Source organism: Corythoichthys intestinalis, chromosome 5, assembly GCF_030265065.1.
Source record: "Corythoichthys intestinalis isolate RoL2023-P3 chromosome 5, ASM3026506v1, whole genome shotgun sequence".
NCBI classification, from domain to species: Eukaryota; Metazoa; Chordata; class Actinopteri; order Syngnathiformes; family Syngnathidae; genus Corythoichthys; species Corythoichthys intestinalis.
Window position 1 is genome coordinate 32,839,555 of NC_080399.1, and position 27,557 is coordinate 32,867,111.

General features: G+C 40.5%; 1 protein-coding gene across 3 annotated transcripts; it reads left to right on the top strand.

The window, feature by feature from the left end:
* Positions 1–27,003, top strand: zmp:0000001167 (protein phosphatase 1 regulatory subunit 12A). Of its 3 annotated transcripts, none has more exons than XM_057837556.1 (26): positions 2–343; positions 934–1,302; positions 6,360–6,490; positions 6,603–6,721; positions 8,272–8,428; positions 8,508–8,652; positions 8,743–8,817; positions 8,935–9,014; positions 15,212–15,417; positions 15,507–15,616; positions 15,704–15,898; positions 15,981–16,063; positions 16,153–16,242; positions 16,335–16,436; positions 18,938–19,042; positions 19,125–19,215; positions 21,389–21,526; positions 21,609–21,711; positions 21,791–21,894; positions 21,986–22,045; positions 22,131–22,153; positions 22,224–22,272; positions 22,349–22,453; positions 23,438–23,488; positions 23,660–23,710; positions 25,209–27,001. In XM_057837556.1, exons 2-26 carry the CDS (start codon positions 1,027–1,029, stop codon positions 25,293–25,295), a joined length of 2,736 nt encoding a protein of 911 aa, XP_057693539.1. In that variant the 5' UTR covers positions 2–343; positions 934–1,026; the 3' UTR covers positions 25,296–27,001. The 3 variants fall into 3 exon arrangements, with proteins under 3 accessions (XP_057693542.1, XP_057693539.1, XP_057693541.1); XM_057837558.1 differs by having other exon boundaries at positions 327–422; XM_057837559.1 differs by lacking the exon at positions 23,660–23,710 and having other exon boundaries at positions 1–343; positions 25,209–27,003.
* The last annotated feature ends 554 nt before the right edge of the window (positions 27,004–27,557 follow it).

Below are 27,557 nucleotides of genomic sequence, written 5' to 3' on the forward strand. Positions count from 1 at the left end.
GGAATAGCCGGAAATTTAGTGTGCTCCTCCAACTCCTTTCCTAACTCGCCACAAAGTAAAGTGCCAGGTGTGACACATTTGTGCCGACGACAGCTGAAGATTTGCTTTTGCGGGTAGTCACGACAATGCGTGAAGCGATCGGTGTGTTTTAGCACAAGATTAACAGTCCACAGCCATGCGAATTTACCCGATTGGCGGCTGACAGGAGCGAAAGTGAGGAAGTGCGAAGACCTCAACACCTGACCATAGAGCAATTGAAGAGTTCAAGATAGATTCCTCCTTATATAGGAGGGGTCTACATGCCGATTGGTATCCTGGGCTGATTAGCCCAAAGTGCCAACAGGTGGACGATCTATCCTTTACTGTCACATATAGCTAATCCTGCTGTTTTCTTTTTCCTACACTGTTTGATTCGATGAACAGTATGTTTTTTGTTTTGTTTTAATGTCTACGAGATAGAAAACCATTTAGGTCTCAGATAATGTAAATAGTTTGATTAATTGCAGTAAAAATAAATGGATACATCTTTAACTTTTCGTGTCTTGAGGGAATACACTAGACAATTTGGAGGGAATTCCAAACAGCAGTTTGTGTAGGCACTAAACTTTGATGATTATGTGGAAAGCAAATTAAAAATTCATAAAGAAACATCTTACTCGAAAAGAAAGAATTCGCTTAGGGTGATTCGAGGCATTTTCGTTGGTAGAACATCCCATTCAACTTGAGTTTGAATGTGATTGTGTAATTTTTAATTGAGCAACCAATTACAGAGTATACACACTTGAACAACATTTTTTCCCCTTTTTTCAACGTCCCCTTGGTAATCATACACAGATGCGGAATCACTAGATTTCCGAGTAGACTTGAACGCATCACTTGACTGCCGCGGTCTCCACACTTTGAGGAGTTTCATTTGGAGTTTTTCTCCACCAGGGGGCGCACCCCTGGAGAGGCTCCCGATCCAAGCCCATCCAAGCAACCTCTACCGCACCATGAGCTGATTCGGTCCGGGACAGACGAGAGAAGATGGCGGCTACTGACCAGTCCCGGTCCGAAGCTGCCAAACAGCGACGACAGGATCAACTGCAACGCTGGCTGGGCTCGGAGACGGACCAGACGGACTCCGAAGCACGAGGCGCCAGCAACAGTTCGGGGACTCGGCGGGCGAGGGTCCGCTTTGCTCAGGGAGCCGTGTTTATGGCCGCCTGCTCCGCCGGGGACCGGGAGGAGGTGGCAGCGCTTCTCCGCCAAGGAGCTGACATCAACCACGCCAACGTAGACGGACTGACAGCGCTCCACCAGGTCAGTCGACTCACCCTCGAAACTTTTTACCAATACATTTAATGAACAATTCAAGCGCGCATTCGGGCGGGTGGTGTACATACAGCTAATCGAAACATTTCCGTTAGCCGCTAGTGGCGCTTAAACTTGCGCCCCATCACTTTTTTTCTCTTTTGGGTTGTGTTTAAAAAATAGCCTCGTCATTAAGAGCGCCATAAGTGTCTCGCTTGAACACTTTGTCACACGTTGACGCGTTAAACGAAACATTTATAGCAAACAAGAGGTAGTCCTGCACTTTTTGGACGTGACAAGTTCCTAATTGAGGTTTATCATCAGATGGGAGAAATTTCTTCTTTTGCACTCTATTGCAGTGTTTTGAGCCAAAGCATATATTTTTACAATAGAGAAGTCAGTGTCAGTGATGTAGACCAACGAATTTTTTTTTTTTTTTTTTTTTTAATGGGTGATCCATCAAGTAAAAATGGATAATATCCTACTCTATTTGGGAATTATAATGTGTCTATTTAAGTCATTAATTGCCATTGACAGTGATGGACGTCAACCCCATTTGAGCGGCTAGGATTGGATCTTGTTGCCAGTGGTAATGAAACATGATTATTTACTTTCAGCAATATGTGGATTTTAAACTGGTAACGCGCATGCTTCTTTGTTATTTTTTATCTCTTTTCTTCAGGAAATTCTCACTGTCACACAAGTCCTCAGTAATCCTCTGTCTCCAATTTTACGACAATGCATGTCATAAACACACCGTTCAACTTCTACAGTCTCCACACCGGCATTGATTTAGCTGTAAAACTGCTATTTAAGTGTCTGCACACTCTGAAAAGATTGTTGTGGCCCCACATTTGTTGGCCTGTCTGCTTCCAATGATGTCATGCTCAGAGTTAAAAGTGGTGTTCCCACCTCCTGTTTGACTTGTATGGCGCAGATGCAGTGTGCCAACAATATTCTGCAAACGTGCCCCTTTTTGGTTGATTCACACGCGTCACCCAGTGTGGTCCCTCTGTTCTACTCCATCCCTTTCTCCGAATGTTGCTCATCAGTTGCCGAGCAACCGCTATTAAATATAGTCGCTGCACTGCAAACTTTCCGTCCCCTCCATCCAAAGACCTTTATGTCTCCGCCATTTCTCTTTTCTCTGCCACCCCTCCTCCGCCTTCTCCCCAACTCACCAATTCCCCATAGAGGGGACTTTTGAGAGTTCAAGATGAGGAAATGGAAAAGTTTTCTCCAACAGCAGGAGTTGCTGTTGTCCAGGCGCGTTCCACAATGAGTCACTTGAAGAGCAAAGCAAGGAGTCTGCTGGGAGCCTGTGCTTTGCCCCCCTTGTAACATACAAGAGTGCCACAAGTGCCCTCTGTTCATTCATCAAGTCCGATTACTCACTCGGCTGCCTCATCTCTTTTATTCAATACCCCTAACTGGCAGGCTTGATTAGAGGAAGGAGACTTGGAATGGCTTTGTGATTTAGCCCAAAAGCAAAGCCTTTTTGGTGGCTTAAGATGTACCGATGGACAAAATTCAGTCTGGCTGTTGTGGGAAGCTGTTAAAGAGCAACACTGCTTACAGTGGGGCAAATACATATTTAGTCAACAACTAATTTTGCAAGTTCTCCCACTTGAAAATATTAGAGAGGCCTGTAATTGTCAACATGGGTAAACCTCAACCATGAGAGACAGAATGTGGGGATAAAAACAGAAAATCACATTGTTTGATTTTTAAATAATTTATTTGCAAATCATGGTGGAAAATAAGTATTTCGTCAATACCAAAAGTTCATCTCAATACTTTGTTATCTACCCTTTGTTGGTAATAATGGAGGCCAAACGTTTTCTGTCACTCTTCACAAGCTTTTCACACACTGTTGCTGGTATTTTGGCTCACTCCTCCATGCAGATATCCTCTAGAGCAGTGATGTTTTGGGGGTCTCGTTGGGCAACACGGACTTTCAACTCCCTCCACAGATTTTCTATGGAGTTGAGATCTGGAGACTGGAAAGGCCCCTCCAGGACCTTGAAATGCTTCTTCCGAGGCCACTCCTTTGTTCCCCTGGCTGTGTGTATGGGATCATTGTCATGCTGAAAGACCCAGCCACATCTCATCTTCAATGCCCTTGCTGATGGAAGGAGATTTTCACTCAAAATCTCTCGATCCATGGCCCCATTCATTCTTTCCTTTACACAGATCAGTCGTCCTGGTCCCTTTGCAGAAAAACAGCCCCAAAGCATGATGTTTCCACCCCCCCATGTTTCACAGTGGGTATGGTGTTCTTTGGATGCAATTCAGTATTCTTTCTCCTCCAAACACGAGAACCTGCGTTTCTACCAAAAAGTTCTATTTTGGTTTCATCTGACCATAACACATTCTCCGAGTCCTCTTCTGGTTCATCCAAATGATCTCTAGCAAACTGCTGACGGGCGTGGACGTGTACTGGCTTCAGCAGATGGAAACGTCTCGCAGTGCAGGATTTGAGTCCCTGGCGGCGCATTGTGTTACTGATAGTAGCCTTTGTTACTGTGGTCCCAGCTCTCTGTAGGTCATTCACTAGGTCCCCACGTGTGGTTCTGGGATTTTTGCTCACCGTTCTTGTTATAATTTTGACGCCACGGGGTGAGATCTTGCATGGAGCCCCAGATCAAAGGAGATTATCAGTGGTCTTGTATGTCTTCCCATTTTCTAATAATTGCTCCAACAGTTGATTTCTTTACACCAAGCGTTTTACCTATTGCAGATTCAGTCTTCCCAGCCTGGTGCAGGTCTACAATTTTGTCTCTGGTGCCCTTCGACAGCGTTTTTGGTCTTAGCCATAGTGGAGTTTGGAGTGGGACTGACTGAAGTTGTGGACAGGTGTCTTTTATACCGATAATGAGTTAAAACAGGTGCCATTAATACAGGTAACGAGTGGAGCCTCGTTAGACCTGGTTAGAAGAAGTTAGACCTCTTTGAGAGCCAGAAATCTTGCTCGTTTGTAGGTGACCAAATACTTATTTTCCACTCTAATTTATAAATAAATTCTTTAAAAATCAAAAAATGTGTTTTTCTGTTTTTTTTTTCCCACATTCTGTCTTTCATGGTTGAGGTTTATCCACGTTGACAATTATAGGCCTCTCTAATCTTTTCAAGCAGAAGAACTTGCACAATTGGTGGTTGACTAAATACTTACTTGCCCCATTGTATGTTGTATTATAGACCAGTGATTCTCAATCTCTACTGATTGGTAGGGACCCAAATGTGATTCAGAGAGACATTATAAGTGGATATCAGACATGATGTTAAAAAAATATATTGAAGATCCTCTGTGCGCAAAAGTAATGAACCCTAATGTTATGAGGTAATAAAAGGAGCACAACAAACAAAAGAATGTTAACTTGCTGAAATACAGCCGTACATTGAACCCCCATTTATTGTCAGGGATATGCTCCAGACATTTACATAGAAGAGAAAAAAATAAGAGATTTAAGAAATCCATATACTGGTAAAGGTTTTATTTTATTCATATGATGTGGTGGCGAAGCTCAGTGGTAGAGTAGTCGTTCCCCTACCCAGAGATTGTGGGTTCGATTCTCCACCGAACCATTGGAGAGAAAAGAGTGTGTACTTATGTTTTTTTGCTGAAATTGTTTTGCTGCATTTTAGAGGCGTTTAAATTGCCCATTTCATATTTTTTCGTAAACTCCACAAAGACCAAAACCATTGCCACATTTAGGTTTTGAGGATCTGTTGATACCGATTCTCAATACCTTGGCAGATTTATGATTATATATTATGCCTGAAAAAATATTTTGATCATTTTAAGTATTTGGCATTGAATTTCAATATCAACTTTTTGTGTTGCCCTATTATTTATCATCAAAACTAATATCAATTAGGTCTGAGGAAATGCAGTTCTTTTTTGTTGCTGTGGTTGAATAGCTGGCTCTATTTCATAGTGCATGGTTTTGTTTTGTATATCCTTACTTGGGTCATGGGTGAGCTGAAGCCTAGTTGTAAAGTAAATTTTAAAAATCCTGCCAATTTCTCACAAAAGCGCATGCCACTGTGTCATACTTTGCTGCTGCAAACCAAATGTGCAGTCCTGCTACTTCCTGGCTCTGTTTTTTAGTTGCAGTTAAGTCTAATGTTACTAGTAGGTTTGTTAGATTGGTAAAACAGTCATGTGAAATAAGGGACAAAACAAAATAGATCGTGCAAGCATTAATAAATACCTGTAGATAAAAAGTCATGAGTTGAACAGGACGGTGTAAAACTCTAATCAAGAAAAAAAAGTAAGTATTCAAATTACAATTGCACTGTTGATGATGATGATGATGATGAGTACAATTTAGTCTGAAAGATACTTAATTATAATGATGAAATGTAGCGAATTCCTACAAACCTCTGGTAAAATAATGACAAATTAAAAAGATGGGTAGGAGGCAATGCTGCTCTAAACACATGTTGGGTTCTTGCCTCATGCTCTGAGTGCTGACAACACATGGAGTCAAATAAAACCTAAGTCTGCCAATTGCTGAGGCCAGACTTAATGGATTGTCGCCATTGCTACATGACTCAGTTTTTTGAAATGTGGACAGAATGTTACGTGGCAAAAAGGAATTGCATCAGTCATTTCACAGATGCTGAGACAATTCATTCTAATCAATTAAATTGTAACTTCGGCAGTTTTTTTTAATCATTAATGTTAGTCCTACAACCATACATACAAACATAGTTGCCCTAGCTGGCTTTCTAATAACAATTACAAGTGAAAATGAACGCAACAGATCATTGTATCATTGTATGAAGTTCTCTATTCCGATGTCCTCAGGAAAAATGATAGATTTGTGCTTTCACTCAGGCGACATTCTGTTTTTTCAACATACTCGAGGGCTTTTAGCAGCCCACTACGCAGGAAATAGACACAACAAACCAACAGACACTCATTGTTTATGTTTTCTGTTTGAGATGATTCTTAGAGCTGGGCTTAATTAAGGTTCTTCTAAAAACAAACCGAAATATCCTCCTGAGGAACACACACAGCAGTGTATTGCAATGTCCTGCATTCTTATGTTCTCCGGCAGGCCTGTATCGATGAGAACGCAGAAATGGTTCAGTTTTTGGTGGAGAGTGGGAGCAACGTCAACACGGGCGACAACGAGGGCTGGACCCCCCTGCATGCCGCAGCGTCTTGTGGCTACATCCAGATCGCCAAGTGAGTCATTGAGACTTTAACACTCGATGCGTCAGGCTTGATTCCTTTTACAGGCAATTAGTTCTGGTGAGTTGCACTAATTGTTGACTTGTTGGATTGGGGTTTTTTGAAGGTACTTGATAGAGCACGGAGCCCACGTTGGAGCAGTAAACAGCGAAGGGGAACTTCCTCTAGACAAGGCCACAGAGGACCCCATGAAGAGATTGTTGAAAGCTGAAATCAAAAAGCAAGGTGATGTGTGGATATATTACCATTAGGGATCGACCAATATAGGTTTTTTTAGGACCAATACCGAGTATGAGTAGTCAGAAAGGCCGATAACTGGTTTTTGGAGCCGATATTCATTTGCAGTAAAATTATAAAAATGGGCGTTAAAAAATAGATTTTTTTGACAAGTGTTTTCTGTCTGGAGCTTCTCCCACAAGAAAACTTTTCCTCTCACTCACTAGAGTGTGTGAGGACATGCCTCTGCCGCTTGGGGGGTGGCATGGTTCAGTGGTAGAGTAGTCGTTCCCCAAACCAGAGGTTGTGGGTTCGATTTTCCACCCTGATTACCTCGTCTAAGTATCCTTGAGCAAGATACTAAACCCCACGTTGACCCTGGCTCTGCGTGACCAGTAGGTAAATGAGGTTATAGTATGAAGTGCTTTGAAGGCCTTTAAAAGGTGGAAAGGCGCAATAAAAGTCTAACTCCATTTACTATTACCATTTAACCAATCAGGGTATGGTGAATACTAGTGCAGGAGATAGAGGCACGGCTGCATCTGAGCCGAAATCGCCCAGTTTAAATGGATTTTTTTCATCTCGACCGGTCGTATTAAAAAAAAATAATAATAAAAAATAGGGCTGATACCGATATACGTCAAATTTCCAAATATCGCCTTAGATAATCAGCCCGGCCGATAATCAGTCCATCTCTAATTACCATATGTTTAAACTGATGTAAAACCAAACTTATAGTTATTGCAGACAATCACAAAATTTATTGACAATATTGCTATCTCAGTGGTGGGTTGATGTACTAGCTTGAAAATTAGTTGAATACATGCATTTATAAATCTGATCATATTTGTATGGATCCGTGAACCAGAAATGTCTCTTTTTTTTGTCATTTGAATTGAACAAAAGTAGAAGATAGATGGTGCACTTTTTTAAATTTTAGGTAGAATATTTACAGCTTGAGGTACTCCTGCAGAAATTGAATAAGATCCAGAATACGACTTGTTTGGGGAAAAAAACAAACAAACCTGTCCCTTTTATAAATCTTTGATTTTTGTTTTATTTTGATTGACAATTGCCAAATAGGTATTCATATAATATCCGTATCATAATTGTGGCCACACTAGCTCAGTTTTTATGAACTGGCCTTGCATGTTTGACTTCTGCTTTGAGCCAATAAAAGGAAATTAAGACCGCTAGGAAGACTGTTGTCAAATTGTTATTTAGCTATGCCACTGCGAGGTGAGCATTTTCCAAAATCTTGTAAGGATATAATAGCAGTCCCCTGGTCCTGCTGCTCTGAACTTAAATAATTAGACTGGTTTTGTGTGAAGTGACTCGGGTGACCTTAAATACAACACCGTATAAACAATCTTCCCTCTGGGCACCATAATTACCAGAGCTTAAAACACAACCTCTGCATATGCATTTATAAAAAAAAAAAAAAAAAAAAAAAACATGAATGGTAAGCGAAACTGTGAAATTGTGGTTTTATTGTACAATTCTACTACATTCTGTATTAAGTCATTGCTTGAACTAGTATGTCCATGTTCGCCTTACAGGAATTGATGTGGACCAGGCCCGAAAGGAGGAGGAGAGGGTCATGCTTCAGGATGCCAAGGCAATGCAAGAAGGTGGTGGCACTTTGACACCTCACCCAAACACGAATGCAACAGCTCTGCATGTAGCAGCAGCTAAGGGATACATTGAAGTTTTAAAGTGAGGATTTGTTCGCATGGATCAAAACCTTGTCTGTCCCTCTGAGTTTTTCATTCTGTCTTTGTTTCACATGGACCAGAGTCCTGTTACAATGTGGGGTGGATGTGGACAGCCAGGACGTTGACGGTTGGTCACCTCTGCACGCGGCAGCTCACTGGGGGCAGGAGGAGGTGTGCACGCTTCTGGCGGACCACATGTGCAATATGAATGCTGTCAACAATGTGGTGAGCTGCTGACAACCATCCTCGCTGTTAGTCGCGTGACCCTCGAAGCATTTACTTAGAGCCTGCGCTGCACTATGAATGTCCTTGTAGGGCCAAACACCTTTAGATGTTGCCGATGAGAACCTAGTGGAGACACTAGAGGAGCTACAGAAGAAACAGAATGCTGTAAGTGTGCCCGCACGCAGGCGACAACTCTTATTCTGGCAGATGAACTTGATATGACTGATAATGCAAGAGCTCTGAATATCCTCTGTGTTTATGAATGTTTATATTCCTGTTCAGTTACGCACCGAGAAAGAGAAACAGACTCCTGTCATCGAGACCAACCTGCAAATCTCCACAGTACCAGTGCGCACACGCAGGTCAGTGCCAATGACTTTTGACTTATTGTTGTGCCTTTGTGCAAGCACAAACCTAAATCGTCATGCCTTTCTCCCAAGTATGATCATTCACAACAAGAGTATATTCAAATGCACAAGAAATGAGATGACAAAAGGTATATGAAAAATTCTCCCTTTATCGATAATTGCTCCTAAATTAACTCAAAGCTACTGCAAATTACAACTATAATCATTAAAATTGCAAACATTTGTATTAATATTCTTCAGACTTTAATACGTTTGTTGAAACCAGATCAATGTTGTTCACCTTATTATATCTGCGTTTGTCTTAAAGGGAACCATAGAAAGAAATACTTGTAGTTCTTAAAAGATAAATGTTAGAATAGGTTAAAATAATTTGATATTCAAACCCCTCTTTATATTTTCGTTTTTATAAAATTAAGAAAAATTAGTTTAACCAGTAGTAGTTGACGCCAAAATGCAGTCTGGACGGTGACTTCACTGGGCAGCGCTGCCTTACTTCCACAGTGTCACTTGTTAGCTACATAAACATGTCGTCGGTTCTGCCCTTCCAATTTGAACCAGAGTGGAAAAGTGATGAGCACAAAACAAGCAGCAAAACAGCAAATGCAATCGCAACCCAAATGCGTTGTCTGTCTGTGCAGTAAAACCTGAAATGGAAACGCAACTGAAAAGATAGTTTGGCTGGCTTGACTACGGAATTGAAAAACGCGGCTCACTTCAGACAGCAAGCAGTAAACAATAACATAGGGATTGCGTAAAAGTGTTTATTGATCACACAAAAAAAACATGCGATCGCGAAAAGGGAGACACTAAAAGGGTCCGTGACAGTAGGTCGGGATAAATAAAAAATTTTTTAAAAAAGGGAAAACCGTGTTGAGAGCTAAACCTACCATTTCTGTCCGTAAATGATGTCCCTGGTACCAAGTTAACTGGTAAAGATGTGGAAGATCATGCAAATGTTCAGTTAGAGATGGCTTTAGTGTGGAGGGTTAAAAAAGAAGGGAAAAAGAGCTGAGCTTATCCAGAGGTAACTTATTTATCGACACCTTTTTCTTGTGTAATTGCCTTACGCCACTGACAATGACATTCTCCTGTTTCGACAATCTATCATTTATCACCATCTGCCCCGTCTTTCATATATATCATATCCTCTGGTTGTCTTACGTATCTGACTGTTCTTGGGGGTAATTGACATTGCTATTTTGGTGTAGTGAGTGACAGACAACGAACACTTTTAAATTTTTTCATTATTTTTCAATAATTTATTTACACTTCCCCTTTATTAAGGTTGTTTCTTTACAACAGAAAAGGTTAATCCGGCTAAAACATGGCAAATTTTTTAAAATATCCGTATATTAGAAAAATAGGCCTACATGATCGTTGCGATATATAAAGTCAAAGCTGTAGTACCACCTACAAGTAACTCTGTAGGAGGCCATATAATTTTATACGTGTGTGTGTCTCCGTACCTTTGCAATCTCCTCTGTATTAACAGTCCTCCCCGTTCACTTAGCTCTTTTAGTCACTTGGGGATTGTCATCTGTAGGTCCGTGGCCCCCGACAAAATGTTTACGGCATATGAAGGTGAATGACTTCACCTTGCTGGCGTTAAACTGGTCTGTTGGACGTCCGCGCGTTGATTCAATCTTCACATTTTTTCCTCCGAGTTTTTGGTTTCGGGAAACGTATAAAGAAAACATCCTTCATACGTCGTTATGTCTAGAGTTGTTTCTACAAGTTACATAGTAGCAATGTTCGATCGGCATTTTGTTTTTTGAAAGATCACCATTGAAAACAAGCTGAAATAACATTGATTGTATGCGAGGGCGTGTCAATGAGGTCCCACTTCCACGTTACGATGGCGACGTCACGGTCTAAAAATAGCATTTGTGCAATACGCTATTGATAGTGAAGTCTATCTAACATATTTTGGTTAAAGACTGTTAAGGTATCTCGCTGGAGTTTGTCTCTTCGAAAAGTAGATCTTGGAGCAAAAATCAGTGAGCATCCCTGCTGTACAATATGGAAATGTGTTAAAACACACCTTATGAACAAATAACAGTGTGTTTGCTAGTAAATCGCTGTGCTTTTTGTTAACATTGCTGTCTATGTTGACCATGGACAGCTAGCTGAAAATAAATACCACCTCCCACAACACCACATGAATTTCACGCTGCATTGTGGAATTTGTATCTTGTTTAGTCATGGGAGTGTAAGTGGCACTTTAAAATGCAAGCAAGGAACGGGATATACAGGATAACAATAGACCATGAAGCCTCAAAAACACTACTAGCAGTTGGCTCTTGCACTGTTGTCAAAGTTAGAATCACTTGTTTAGGTATCTTAAAAGCACAAGACACAGTGGTAGGTTTAGGCTTGCTAATATCGTCTATTAGTTTTTACTTTATTTGCAAACACACCTAGAGTTAATTTTAGGACAAAAAAATACATGCCTGAAACTATGACACATGGACTAAAATGCAGTTGAGATTTCTGGGGCCTAACCAAGAAGGAGCTGAAGAATTTTTTGTTAAACTCTTCGTATACTAAATTGTTCTTAAACCACGTTTCCTTTGTAATTTTGGAGTGCCAAAAGTCCAGCCTGTAAGCCATTATTTTTGTGTGCGTGTGTGTGTGTTTGTGTTGGTGCTGGTGCTGGTGCTGGTGGGGGTGAGGGGTTTTGTACTGTGGCATATTTTACAAACATAATTAAACATGACCCACATCAGGACACGGCAACGGATTACAGGCACATAGAAAAAGAAAAACAAAAGGTTGACCTGCATTAGATTGGTTTTAGCATATTTAATTAATAAACAGTGAGTGAAGAATATTAAAATGATACCTGCAGCTTGGTCAATCTAACAAAATAAGATTTTGTAAAGGACCCTTGTACAGTGCCTTGCAAAAGTATTCGGCCCCCTTGCACCTTGCAACCTTTCGTCACATTTCAGGCTTCAAACATAAAGATATAAAATTTAAATTTTTTGTCAAGAATCAACAACAAGTGGGACACAATCGTGAAGTGGAACAAAATTTATTGGATAATTTAAACTTTTTTAACAAATAAAAAACTGAAAAGTGGGGCGTGCAATATTATTCGGCCCCCTTGCGTTAATACTTTGTAGCGCCACCTTTTGCTCCAATTACAGCTGCAAGTCGCTTGGGGTATGTTTCTATTAGTTTTGCACATGGAGAGACTGACATTCTTGCCCATTCTTCCTTGCAAAACAGCTCGAGCTCAGTGGGGTTGGATGGAGAGTGTTTGTGAACAGCAGTCTTCAGCTCTTTCCACAGATTCTCGATTGGATTCAGGTCTGGACCTTGACTTGGCCATTCTAACACCTGGATACGTTTATTTTTGAACCATTCCATTGTAGATTTGGCTTTATGTTTTGGATCATTGTCCTGTTGGAAGATAAATCTCCGTCCCAGTCTCAGGTCTTGTGCCGATACCAACAGGTTTTCTTCCAGAATGTTCCTGTATTTGGCTGCATCCATCTTCCCGTCAATTTTAACCATCTTCCCTGTCCCTGCTGAAGAAAAGCAGGCCCAAACCATGATGCTGCCACCACCATGTTTGACAGTGGGGATGGTGTGTTCAGGGTGATGAGCTGTGTTGCTTTTACGCCAAACATATCGTTTTGCATTGTGGCCAAAAAGTTCAATTTTGGTTTCATCTGACCAGAGCACCTTCTTCCACATGTTTGGTGTGTCTCCCAGGTGGCTTGTGGCAAACTTTAAACGAGACTTTTTATGGATATCTTTGAGAAATGGCTTTCTTCTTGCCACTCTTCCATAAAGGCCAGATTTGTGCAGTGTACGACTGATTGTTGTCCTATGGACAGACTCTCCCACCTCAGCTGTAGATCTCTGCAGTTCATCCAGAGTGATCATGGGCCTCTTGGCTGCATCTCTGATCAGTTTTCTCCTTGTTTGAGAAGAAAGTTTGGAAGGACGGCCGGGTCTTTGTAGATTTGCAGTGGTCTGATGCTCCTTCCATTTCAATATGATGGCTTGCACAGTGCTCCTTGAGATGTTTAAAGCTTGGGAAATCTTTTTGTATCCAAATCCGGCTTTAAACTTCTCCACAACAGTATCTCGGACCTGCCTGGTGTGTTCCTTGGTTTTCATAATGCTCTCTGCACTTTAAACAGAACCCTGAGACTATCACAGAGCAGGTGCATTTATACGGAGACTTGATTACACACAGGTGGATTCTATTTATCATCATCGGTCATTTAGGACAAAATTGGATCATTCAGAGATCCTCACTGAACTTCTGGAGTGAGTTTGCTGCACTGAAAGTAAAGGGGCCGAATAATATTGCACGCCCCACTTTTCAGTTTTTTATTTGTTAAAAAAGTTTAAATTATCCAATAAATGTTGTTCCACTTCACGATTGTGTCCCACTTGTTGTTGATTCTTGACAAAAAAATTAAATTTCATATCTTTATGTTTGAAGCCTGAAATGTGGCGAAAGGTTGCAAGATTCAAGGGGGCCGAATACTTTTGCAAGGCACTGTAGTTGTGAACGGTAGCTTTTATGAAAACTGTTGTTGACGTTCAACCTAAATATAAGGTTCACTAGGTTTTTATAATATTCAATTAGTGGCCTTTTGTCCTATATAAAGCAGGATGGTGTTTTATGCAATTACAAAAGCTTCACAAGCTCACTGTGTTATAGTCAGAAAAGAGTTCTGATATACCTTATTTAGTTAAAACCCACAGTTCGTAAATCTTACCATTTACCCACTCTACAGGACTAGTCTTTTTATGTTTTGGTGTTTCAAATGTTTGAAGAGGATTTTTCCACAATGGGTGATGTAGTATGTTGCACCTGATCTTCCTGTATTTATCATATCATATTTCATGTGAACATGCACACAAAGCTGTATCAACCGTTCCCAATGCTTACCACAGCTGTGAGTGTGCTTTTCTGTGATTGTGTGGTTTGGTTGTGTCAGCTAATATTTCATGAACAGGTTCAACTTGCTTTGTTGTAGAGGCCTTCATTGACATTACGTCCTCCACAAAGTGTCTGTTGTTGCATACATAAATACAAACAAGGCCAGTTTTATGTTTCATCAAATGAACGATTTAAGATGTAGATTTCTCACTAGTGTCTGTTAAAATCAATTTTTGGTTTACAACTGTCCTGCTCAGTCACGTTTTTTTGGAAATCATCAAAATGATAGGAAACAACCAGCGAGCTAAATAAATCACTTGCTGGACACTTTTTTAAAGAACAATTGCATTAATTTATTTAAGAAAAAATGTATTAAAAAGAAATATATATCTGCACATGAACAAATTTATAATGGCTGCCCAAAATTATACAGCATCTCCATACTGTTTGTCAACAGGGAACTGTCAACCCTGTGCATCTTGTTTAGCGAGGCAGCCACAACCCGATTTTTAGCCTATCCAGATTAAAACTGGATAGCTCTTTTGTTATCTGAACAGTCATAAAGCGTAGAAATCTGATTCTTGCAAGAGTTATTGAAATCACATATGGGAGGCAATTTCATATCAGATATGGACAAGATGCTTCTCAGGCTGAACAGCTCAAATGGCATTTGAGTGTCCATTACGTCACTCTCTGCTGCCTGATGCCTCCATTGCCACAGCAACCTATCAGGTGTGTCAATGTGGCCCAACCTGAACTGGCTCAGATCGGATTTGGAAATTTGCTAAAAATAGTGTGAACAGTCAGCCCTAAAAATCAGATTTAAGGAGGAATCCGATGGGAATCAGATATGCATGCAGTCTGAACGCAGTCAAATTGACCCAGACTGAAAGACAGGAAACCTTTGCAGGCGTTTTGAGTTAATTAGCTGATTAGGGTGTAACCAGATGAGGTTCCAATATCAGAGTTTTCACAGATATATTATTTTCTGAAAGTGAATTTAGAATTATTTTATCTGAAAGGCCTGGAGTGTTTCAATCAGAATTTTAATTTCAGAAACAACTGACAAAAAATTAAGTTTTAAGTTTTCCACGGTATTTTAAACTTTTTTTTAGGACAAACTATTGACAATGAAGTGGTCGCAAAATTGGTTTGTGGTTTATAAATATTAAGTTTCACACATTTCTGAACACTAAAGTGTTGATTAGTAGGTGTTCCTTTTTATTGGCTGCACATGGAACTGATAAGCTTTCTGTGTGGCACCTGTGTCTCTGCTCACTTTCAGGACTTCAATCTCGCGCATGAGCAGTAAGGAAAAAATCTGCCTCCATGAGCGGGAGAAGCACCCACCACATGCCCTGCAAAGCAGCCCTGTGGAGGACGAGGAAGAAGAAGGCCAGACCGCACGGACGCAGTCGCAAAATCAGCCCAAAGCATCTAGCAGCTCCAGCTCGGAGGATGAGAGCGAATCAGAGAGTGATGCAGAGTCTGGTGAGAGAAACTGCCTTTGACTGAGAAGTGTCAATTACTGTCTCAATTAACTTTTGTGATTTCACATGAGATTTATGCAACCTCTGCAGAGAAGGCAAAAAACCGAGAGATCATAAACAATTTGAACAACAAACGCAACACCAGCAGCCTCCCTCCTACCTCCATACCAGCTGGCACCACTGCAAATCAAGTCAAAAAGGTCAAAAGAGCAGCCATTTATATGACAATTTCTTGGCTGCAAGACAAAAATACCAAAGGAACAATCCTATCTCCTTCTGAACAACAGGAACCAGGCAAACTCCCTGCCAGCGAGGCTCCAGGCTCATGGAGAACATCGCTTAGGAAGGCAGGGAGCTCGGTGACTCTGGGCTCGGCCGGACTGTCCGACTCCACCCCAGACCAGAACAAGTCTCAAGAGTCTGGCCTCGGGATGACTCGCTCAGCCTCCAGTCCTCGTCTTAGTTCAGAGACAGACACCAAGGTACAAAATTAACTTTTTTTTTTTTTTTTTTTTTAATGCACAATGCTTTTGATTTCAAAAATACATCCCCTCTTCTTCACAGGAGCCAAGACTGGCCAGAGTTCCTCCTATACCAACAAGGAGACTCTTCAGTATTCCAGACAGTAGCTCTGACAACTCAAACAGGTGGACCTCTGCTCACACGCTCTTTTGGACTATTGACCAGCATGATTTTCTCACCGCTTTCGTTCCGCTGTTGACCTTGCCCTTGTCAGTTGGCTGAGCCGAAGCTCATCCTACACCCGTCGGCTTCACAGCCAATCAGGGAATGACCTCACTAGCTCCAACCCTTTTTTGCCTCGCAGGTCAGTTGTGGACGTCTGGCCTTTATTTACTTGCGCTGTTTGTGTTGTCTTTTTTTTCCTTTGCATTTCGTTCAAAGAGATTTTATTTACAGCTCATCTTACGGAAGGAGACTGGATGAAGCCAGCGTCAACTCGGGTAGCACAGGAACAAGCACATCTGGACTCATTCGCCTCAACAGCGCTTTGGCACAGAGGTGTGTGTTAGTTCATTTAAAACTGACTTTTTTGATAGAATAAAGACATTCTAATATATTTTAACACTATAAAAGTAGCACTTAATCATTGATGGCCACTATGACTGTATAGAGATCCCTCACAATTCGCGCTTTGAAATGTTCGTTTTTTTTATTTGCAGATTTTTGAGGTACTGTGTAAAGCTACCTTGACACCTGTGCATTGTGTCATCTACATCTTCATCGAAGTGCATAGGTCAGGGGTTTCCAAAGCGGTCCTCAGGGCCGCTATGGGTCCTGGTTTTTGTTCCAACCGATCGAGTACCGACAGTTAAACAAATGAAGTTCCTGCTAAAACAAGCAGCACCTGACTGCAATCAACTGATTACACTTGTAAGACACCAGATTGGTGCATAGGTGTTGTCTTGTTTTGTTGGAATGAAATCCTGCGCCCACTGCGGCCCTATGTGGAATAGTTTGGAGACCACTGGCATAGGTGTTTCTTAATTATCATTGTCAGTCAAAGAAGGAGCCGCTGGAGTCCAATGTGTAATTTTTATTTAAAAATGTTAAGATACAGTATATGCATGTATACACATACAAATCTTTTATTTTTTTTCCCAATAATTATACTTTGGAAAAAAACATGTCTTAAATGTATCTTTCCGATGCAGTTAAATCTGAACAAATATATTGAACACAAAATATATAATATATATTTGCCTCTACTTTGCGGGTTTTCAATTTTCGCGAGGGAGCTCCCCCCAATTCCGCGAAAAACGAGAGATCACTGTATTGCAACGCTACCATCTTTAACAGGCCCATGTCCAGTCCTGGAGAGCGCCTATCTAGCTTGTTTTCCATGGCTCCCTTCTCCAACACACCTGAATCAAATAATCAGGATCATTATTTATGGAGGACCAGGAGTGCAAAAAATAAGTAAATACACAGTTAAATAAATTATTAAATGTGTAATTAAAGTGCTTCTATTTCAATATTTATTTAAATTTTTATTCAATTTTTAATTTTATTTCAACATTTATTTCCATTTTTATTTTCAACATTTAGTTATTTCAATATTTTTAGTGATGCCAATTTTAGATATGTAGTTCAATTTATATTTAAATGTTTATATTATTTCAACATTTACATTTTTATTTCAACATTTAGTTTATTTCAATATATCAACATTTATTTCCATTTTTAGGCATATATTTCAATTTTTATATATTACATTTGTTATTTATTTCAATATATAGTTAAATCACTTTATTTCTTGCCCTCTTGTTCCTCTTATGCTGCTTGAAATCATTTTATCAGTCATTAGCTTATCAAACCTGGTGGGCGGGCGTGAACTAGGTCGGGTTTGAATTCGAGTCAAGCTTTTGCCCTTTCCTTTCCAATATGGCAGCGATTGCTAAGGTTCCGCATGAGCTCTCTCACAGTTTAATAACGGACATGCTAGACTTGGTAAAACACGTTCATGCAGGAAATTCGGACCCGAATCACCCTTGGCTTACAAAATACAGCACTTTAGTTTATTACTGTGGTCAGGCCTAGTATGGTGGACCAGGAGTGCAAAAATTAAATGAATAAATGCACAAATGAATAAATTATTAAATGTGTCATTACAGTGATTCTCAGGCACCTGCAGAGTTTGCTGATGAGCTGATAATTTGATTCAGGTGTGTTAGAGGGAGACAAGGAAAACAAGCTGGATAGGGGCTCTTGAGGACCGGATTTGGGCACCTCCGATATATAATATTCATTTTTTTTCCCTTTCAATAGCATTTATACCAAAACTCACATAATTTATACTTAAAATAAAAATAATACAGGACACTAAGGGTCACAACAGTTGTGTGCTGTTTTTGCCAAAAACGTAGGGTTCGGCCAAGATTTCATTTCTAATTAGTTTCTTATTTACAGAAAATAATTTAATCCATTTCCATGACTTCAATTCATTCCTGATGACATCCACCCCATGTGACTCAAAATCAACACGAAGTGACCTGATATCAACAGGATGTGACCGCGGAATTACCTCAGATAAATAAGTGACCTGATGAAAACAGTAAGTGAAGTGACTCTGAAATGACCCCAGATAAATAGGAAGTCACCCAGTAACAAACAGGAAGTGACTCTAAAATGCCCCCAAATCAACAGGAAGTGACTCTGAAATGCCCCCAAATCAACAGGAAGTGACCCGCACATGCCCCCTTAAGCAACATGAAGTGACGCGATATCAACAGGCATCAATAGGTGTTTTAAAAATGAATTTTATTCTTTTGTTTTTTGATTTTTTTTGTTTTTGTTTCCATGTGTGGTTATAGGACCACAATTTTTCAGGGTCTTTTGGACCTTAACAACAATGCCAGGTCTCCAAGTTCAAATGGATTTGACATCTATTGGTGTCAATGACAGCCATGTAGTTAATATGTTGACCTACATGAGGGTAAACCTGAAATTTCTTTCGTGACATTTTGATAACTTTTTTTTGTTTGTTTTTTTGTTTTTTAAAGATTTCCTCAGGAACAGACTGATAAGACAGACCAGTTGCCATTGGACAACAACACCAACCCTCAGAACACAATTGGCCCTGAATCTGAGACCAAGCAGCGGCGCAAGTGAGTTGGACAAAAGTCTGTGGGAGACTATCTTCATGCTGCTCCGTTGTCTGGTTATTAAAATGACTTTCGCTATGTTTAGGTCCTACTTGACACCAGTTCGGGACGAGGAGGCAGAGGCACAGAGGAAAGCTCGCTCACGGCATGCACGGCAGTCTCGTCGCTCCACTCAAGTACATAAATGCTTATATAGTTGACAGGATGTGTGTGGCAGCTCTTCCAGCATTAAAGAGCAAGAAGAGATCTTGATTGAGTTCCTCTCGTTGAACGAATCTTGTTTAATGAAGTGAAAAGACACAAAATATATTGTTTTCAGTGTGTAATAGTGAATAGCCAATATTTCCCGGAAATAGGTTAAATAGCCATTTTCAAACATTTTTAAATGCCAGCACTTTTTTAGCTAATCAAATATGAATATCTCAGAATGCTCCGCTTACTTGTCACGCGTTGACTAATCGCTGTGCGCTGTCAATAGCCTATACACATACTTTATTAAACTGAGGAAGTAACAGGCTCAGTCTCAGGTGGAAAAAGGAGAAAGATGAGACATATTGTACAGATACAGAAACTATAAAACTGTGTGTGCCTCATTTTTAGCCACTTTTTACCTGTTTTGAGTGTATCAGCAAGGGGTCGCGTTAACCGAATATTTTCCGTCGTTGACCGGTTTTTTAAAACTGTGACGGAAAAAACTGAAGTCCATCCGTCATTTTGACAGGTTGCAATTCACACCCCAGACCACAGGGTGGCGAGTGAGCATATTAATTAGCTATTGTCTCTCTTGATGCATGACGTCGTTGGCCTTACTCGGAAAAATGTCAAGGCAACTGAGCGTCCGAACTAAGGCTACGTTCATACTGCAGGTCTTAATGCACGAATCCGATTTTTTCGTGTTTTTCCGACTCAAGTGAGGCATTAACTTGACGGTCTGAACGTGACAAGTCGCATAGAACGGGACCATTTCAAATCCGATCTGGGTCACTTTCGTATGTGGTCTAAATCCGATCTGGGCCACATTTTTCCAGACTGTCGCGGCGGTCTGTACTGTCCAGTCCCGCAAATCGGATTTAATGCAGCAATTACGTCATCAAAAAGCGAGAGACTGTACGGTAGCTACGGTAGCGATGCAGCAGTGCGTTATTAGCGCCTAGCTTGCCTTGAACACGGCTTTTTAGGAAGGGTCGGACTTGACAACAGTCATAAAAAAAATAAAAATAGGTTTGAGGATAAGCCTGAGAATGATCGGTTTTCTCTCTGCTCCATATAAGCAATATTTCAACATTGCTTACACGGCCGAGAGTCGGGGCAAATTACCCGTATGTGTGTGACATGCACGAACAGTGCGTGCATGCTATCGATCCATATACGTTGAATATAAGCCTAAACAGGGATTATATATGCCTGTTATTTGTGTCCTATTTTTAACAGCAACAAGCCTATGGCTACGTTCATACTACAGGTCTTAATGCACGAATCCGATTTTTTGTCATATCTGCGCACTAATTCGCAGTCTGACATGCGCTGAGCAAGACGACCCGCATGCGCAGAGGCATCAAAACAAATGACCATACAATCACACATGCTGGCTCTCATCAGTCATTCCAGGGATATCATATTTTGCTTATTAAAAAGAGGACACAAATAACAGGCATAAATAATCCCTGTACAGGTTTATATTCAAAGTATATGGATCGATAGCATGCACGCACTGTTCGTGCATGTCACACACACATACGAGCAGTTTGCCCCGACTCTCAGCCCTGTAAGCAATGTTAAAATATTGCTTATATGGAGCAGAGAGAAAACCGATCATTCTCAGGCTTATCCTCAAACCCTTTTTTTTTTTTTATGACTTGTCAAGTCCGACCCTTCCTAAAAAGCCGTGTTTAAGGCAAGCTAGGCGCTAATAACGCACAGCTGCTTGATGTGTGATGGCGCGGTGTAGATTCTCTGTTAAGCTTGTTCGGACAGAATATTAATTAAAGATGAATGAAAACTAAATACTATTGAATATATGTCATTATTAGCATTTTAAAAATTTAAGTGACGGGTAAAAATAGATTATGACCGGATTTTTATGACCCTGTCAGTCAAAATGACAGACAACGAAAAAGTCTAGCGCAACCTCTGGTATCAGCGTTTATGTGCTGTATTCACATGGCGTAACTGACGCCACGTTGGTCAGTATGCGCTTGCATACTGTCATTTTCTGTATTTGACCATTATTATAGTTCTAAGAAATTTGTCATTTGCACATTTATGTTCTTTGAGCAACCATCTTTCTCCTGAATGTCATTTTCACATGTTCTTGTGAAAATCCTTTAAACAAATGTCTCTGGTTTAAAGGGGGTGACGCTGACGGATCTGCAAGAAGCTGAGAAGACAATGAAGACCATGAGGCAGGACAACAAAGTGAGAGAAAAGAAGGATGAGGATGAAAAGGAAAAAGAGAGAGAAGCAAAGTCTAAGAAGGGAGAAGAAGGGGTGAGCTGGCATTCTTGTTGTCGGCATACGTTTAATGCTGCTTTTTATGTCATTTGACCTCAAAAAGACAACTTGTCTGCAGGAAGTGAGCTGGCGCTCCCGGATAGCCAGCCTACAGAAGTCCGACCTGCTAGGTCTCACGCAGCCCGCCGGCACACCACGCCCTCAGACGGCTGACAGAAGGGGTAGACTGTTCCTCTTGTCTTGCCTAACCACACAACTTGCTGTTGGAGTACTTGTGTTAAACAACTGGGTTTGTTCCAGCGAATGAGGCCAGCGCTGGGGAGAGCGAGACTGAGCGATGGGCCCAGGAGCGCAGGGAGAAAAGACAAGCTCGAGCCAGGAGGAAGGTTCAGAGGAGCGGAGAGGTATGTTTAGATCTCATTTGGATTGGAAAAGATAAAACACCTGGAAAGTTTTTTTGTTTTTTTTTTAATACTGTGTGTCATCCCAATCAAGCCTGATGACAATGATCCCAGCGGAGAGGAAGAATTTTTAGGCAGCCGGCTAGATCTGCAGGTGCATTTAATTTATCTGTGGTCTCCACAGACCCTTAACCAAAGACGCTACTCATAACTTGTCGGCCTGTCTCCTCTGTTTACAGTCAGACCAGCTCTTGGTTTCCAGGTATGACTCATACTTTGACATGTTTCCGCCTCCTGTCAGCGCTACAATAGTCTCTTACTTGTCCACTCAGGCCCAGTGTGCAATGTAACGAGGGTGTTGAGAGCAAGGATTTCAAAAAGGTCAGAACGCAAGTTATTTATGTTATATTACTATCTTTTTTTCAATTGATGACTTCACCTTTTCTCATGGACTCAGCTCTTTGAGGATATGACCAGAGAAAACGGCCAGCTGCAATCTCAGCTGCAGGACACGCAGAGGGTTGTCACTCAGACCAGGATGGACTTAGAAAAGGCTACGCAGGTGCCAAAGCACAAAACATGCACGACATAGAAAAGGCAACGCAGGTGCCAAAGCACAAAACATGCACGCTAATATGTCACAATAGTTCTTGGCTACATATAAGCACTAATAACGTTAGGTATTTCAACAGAAAAAGGAACATTTTAAATATGTTCAAAGTTCAGCATTTTACCACAAGGTTTAGCCATGTAGATTGTGATTAATGGCACATATAAGAATACACCAATGGATTCCCAAACTGCAACTTTTTTCCCCCATAAAAATCAACGTGAGAGGAATTAATCCCCTCCTCTCAATGAACCAAGTCATGTTACCTTACTTTTATGGGTTTACTTGAAACAAAAGTACAGTATAAAAATTAATTTGTGAAAATCTGTTCAGTACACCATTATAATTTATTTTGATATTTTAATAGCAGAGCATATTTGTTGGAATAAATCATTTGAAGCTATGGTACGACCTAACCATAGAACCACGGTCAAGCTCAGTTGTGTTTTAAAAGATTATTGAATAAAGATGAAAATGTTAATGAAGGTGATGCACAAAAAAGAGAAAAACCACAGACATGGTGATTAAAAAAAAAAAAAAAAAAGATGAGGGGACATAAAGGGACAAACAAGTTAGTCTAGACTTTTTAAAATTGATTTTTATGTAAACTTAAATACATTTTTATTCATGGTATTTAATGAATTAAATCAATAAAAGTCTTCACTTAGTAGGATGGAACCAATTGTAGATTTTTCCAAACCAAACTGAACGTGATTGCCAATACATTTAGCTATTATTTCCTTCTTTTTTCAACAATCACTGGGATTCTCACTTGTAATTTTTATTTTCTCGCATGAAGCGAATGGTGTTTACCCTGTAAACAAAACTGAGCGTTGTACTTCAGGGCCTTCTCTGACAGAAATTCCATAAGAATCCATCACATAATAAACAATTTTATAACTGAGTGAATTAATTATGACTTTTGTTGTGTTCCAGAGACAAGAGCGCTTTACTGACTGTTCAGCCCTGCTGGACCTTGAGAGAAAGGTAAACTGTCCTAATTTGTTCTCACCTGTTGTGTTTCTGTGGATTCCTTCACTTCACTCCTGCCTACCTGCTTTCACTATTGACACTAAACCACGTCCCTCGCTCGCGTACACTCAACTTTCACGATCCCTCTTTACTTCCACTCCTCCGTCCGTGTTCCCGACACTATAGGACCGTCGGATGCTGGAGCGGCGGATGGCAGAGCTTGAGGAGGAGCTGAAGGTGAGCTCTTGTGAACACTGCATGTTGCCACCTAGTTGGCTTTGCTTTAGCGTGTGCCATCCAGCAGCATCGTGGGCATGATTTTCAAACAATGATTTGGTGTTATCACCGCAATGGATTTTGAAATAAAAGATTTAAAGGTACATGGAGATCACAAGATTGGTGTATGAATTCCAAAATTTCATGTGCACGCAACTTTTTGAAGAACCAAAAGTAATAAGACGGCAGATAAAAATGACCTAAAGCGTACTACGAAAGCAACCAAATGCAAAGAAGTTGAATGTTATGCGATGCCAAAGTCAGTCACCTGACCTGAACAGGATCGAGTATGCATTTAATTTAATTTTTTTATATAGTTCTTAGTTATATGTGTGTTTGACTGTGCACTGTCTGCGCTGCTGCAATGCCTGAATTTCCCCTATGAGGGATTAATAAAATCTAAATTTGCTAAAGACAAAATGTCAGAAGAGTAAGCAGGAACTGAGAACAGCTGCAGTCATCTGCCTGTCAGATCATCAGCTAAGAAGAATACGTCTGTATGTTCCAGACTTCAGGTTGTCAGTAACTGCATAGGATTTTAAACCAAGTATTAAAAACTGAAAGTTTATGATTATAATTTTTCCCATTACTTTTGGTCCCTTTAGAAAGTGTGAGGTGTACAAATTGTAATTCTGACACCATTTGCATAATTTGGCAAAGCACATTTTATTTGTATGCCACAATTCAACACAAGGCAATTGAAAAGGCTTCACATCACATGAAGATCCACGAGCAGAGATAAAATGATTCGTAAAAATGACATTAAATCAAACGACGATTTAAACAGGAAATAAAATCATACATAAAAATCACATTAAATCATCAGTATAATTAAAGAATAATAATTGAAATTGCAAATCGAAATGAAGCAGAAAATGGATAAAAAGCAAATAGCTTAAAATTTGAAAAAAAAAATATAGACAGTTATGAATATGCTGTGGTAAACAAAAGCGTTTTTAGCCCCAATTTTAAGGAGCTAACAGTTTGAGCACACTTCAGACCTTAAGGTAACTTGTTCCAGAGGTGAGGAGCATAGTAACTAAATGCTGCATCATCCTGCTTGGTTCTTGTTCTTGGAACATACGACAGACTGTTTCCAGATGACCTTAGGGGTCTAGATGCTTCATATGGATCCAACAAATCAAGCATGTATGTTGGTCCAAGGCCTTTAAGTGTTTTGTAGACAAGCAGTAGTGTTTTATAGTCAATCCTTTGACTCATTGGAAGCCAGTGTAACGATGTAATAACCGGTGTAATATGGTCCTGTTCCCTTGTATTTGTAAGGACTCTGGCAGCAGCATTCTGTCGTAGCTGCAGCTTCATGACTGATTTTTTTTTATTAAGATCTGTAAATATACCAGCAGTTTTCCAAGTCTACTTAAGTTCACCAGTAATGCATTTGAAATCCATTCTGAATATCCCTTTTGTGTACTAAGCAATGTGACATTTTTACCACCAGGTTCTAGTTGACCTGAGAGCAGACAACCAGCGGCTTAAAGATGAGAATGGAGCACTTATTCGTGTCATCAGCAAACTCTCCAAGTAGAGGATGAGACAGAAAGCTGGGACCCTCCTCCTTCTCCCTTCCATCTTACCACATTCACACACACCCCCGCCCCAAGCCAAAGGAGTGGGTCACCGAGTGTTGACTTGGCTTGTGATGCCTTTCGAACAGCTGGAGTGGCTTTTGCGTGCCTTGTTGGGTCTGTTTGTCACAGGAAGTGTTTTGGCCTAACTGACCGGTCCCACAAAAGCCAGAAGGTCCACATTGTGCCACAGCTGTGCATTGGAGGAGGCACAATCCTTTCATGCACATCCCTTGAACGCACAAGGCCAATTGGTCTTAAATCTCCTACTTAGTATTTTGTGAACACATTTGCATCACACATTCACATTTGTATTAACTGGCCGTCCTGATCTCATGTTATCAAGCAGGAAAGGTTTGGTTTGTTTTAAGATTCAGCCAAAAGCTGTTTTTTCACCTCATACAAGTATTTGAACCCACCTACCTCTCCACCTATGCACCTGCCTTGTATATTTTTATTTTTGTTACCCCATACACACTCCAAGCCCTTAAATGAAAAGACCGCCGATCAAGGTCATGGCACTTTACTCTCTGCAAAGCAATAACAGACGTGCCGACAAAAATTGCTGTTCTGTCAAGCCTATTAAGCTATGAACATTTTTTTAAATCTTTGATAAAAATCTAAATGTCATAGTTTTTCATTGTAAATTCTTCAAAGAGAGCATGGTTATGTACAAAGGGCATTCAAAAAGAAATGCACTCAAGTGCATTGCTCGTACAGGATTTTACAATATTGTTTATATTTGGCACAAACATGATAGGACACACCTTTTTGCGATTGTTATATGTGTTTTTCTTTTCAGATTTTTAAAGCTTAAACTAACTCATCAGCATAAGTTTTGTTGTCAGGATTGACAGAGGTGGATGGGCGACCACTACGGGGCTCATCGGCTATGCTGACTTCTCCCACCTCTTCATGGTCTTCAGTGTTTTTAAATCGCTGTACCCATCTTTTTGCAGTACGGTTGTGAATCCTCGGATGGGTTTCTCCCTCTGCAACAAGAATTTAGATTACAGCTCTTTGTTTCTGACAAGCTTCAAGAGGGGCAGCCATTTTGAAAGCTAGTTTAAGCTTTCAAAATCTGAAAATAGGAAAAACACATATAACAATCGCAAAAAGGTGTGTCCTATCATGTTTGTGCCAAATAGAAACAAGATTGCTAAAATCCTGTACGAGCAATACACTTGAGTGCATTACTTTTTGAATGCCCCTCGTATATTATATTTGTATAAATATTAGTTTAGTATACTCTTTTTGAAGTGGAATGCCATGTACCGGTAGTCTTCCTTCACATATTGGTTTTTTAATATATTAAAATGCACCTCAAACGTACTACTTCTCCATCCCCTAACTTGGTTTCGAAATGTTGTTGCCTCGTCATTTGTGGTCACCTGCTCCACACCACTTTGCTCTGCACATTCCAGTGCATTGTTGTTTTGGGAGCTTGGCATTTTTCACGTTGGACGCAAAATTAGAAAAAGAAAATGACACACCTTCGTAATGTATAGCTACCAATACGAATTATTTGCAAGTGATGCACAACATGGGAGGCTTGGCGTCTGCAGCCCAGTCAAATGCCATCAGTTTAGATCTCATCATATAAGAACTGAACTGCTTGCTGTCCTGCAGGCTAGACAAGCTGAGCTCCTAATAAGGCAGGCGCTGTCTGTAAATATCCCTACGGTCTGAGGGAAGCAGGGAGCAGGAGGGAAGCGGATGGATCGCAGCCTTATATGGACAAAGCACTGCTTTTCCCAAGGTTTGTGCTTCTGACCCCACTCGGTTTTGATGCTTGCTGCTACAGCTCCATGGCGCCACCAAGCGGTTGCAGCCAATGTTGAGCATGCGGTTGAAAATTGGGTAGGAGGTTTTAGCATTTAAAATGCTGACAAACATGCCTACTGAGTGTAGAATGAGTTTTGACACAAAAACAACAGATGGGTTTTAAATGAATAACAGTCTGTCAAGGGTTTAATTGGCAAAAAGAGGTGTTTTTTCCATGATCAAGCATTATTAATTTTTTTTAATTGTTTTGTTTTTGTCCACATAATAATTGTCCTATCGTCTACCTGTGACCTGAACTGGATATCCAGGAAATCGACCCCTTAAAGAGGAAGTGCCTATTGTTATGGTCATTTGAAAAAAAAAAAAACGACCACATAAAGACCTGCCGAACACATACACGGACATCACATTTTTGGGTCATATTGCACACAATGTTA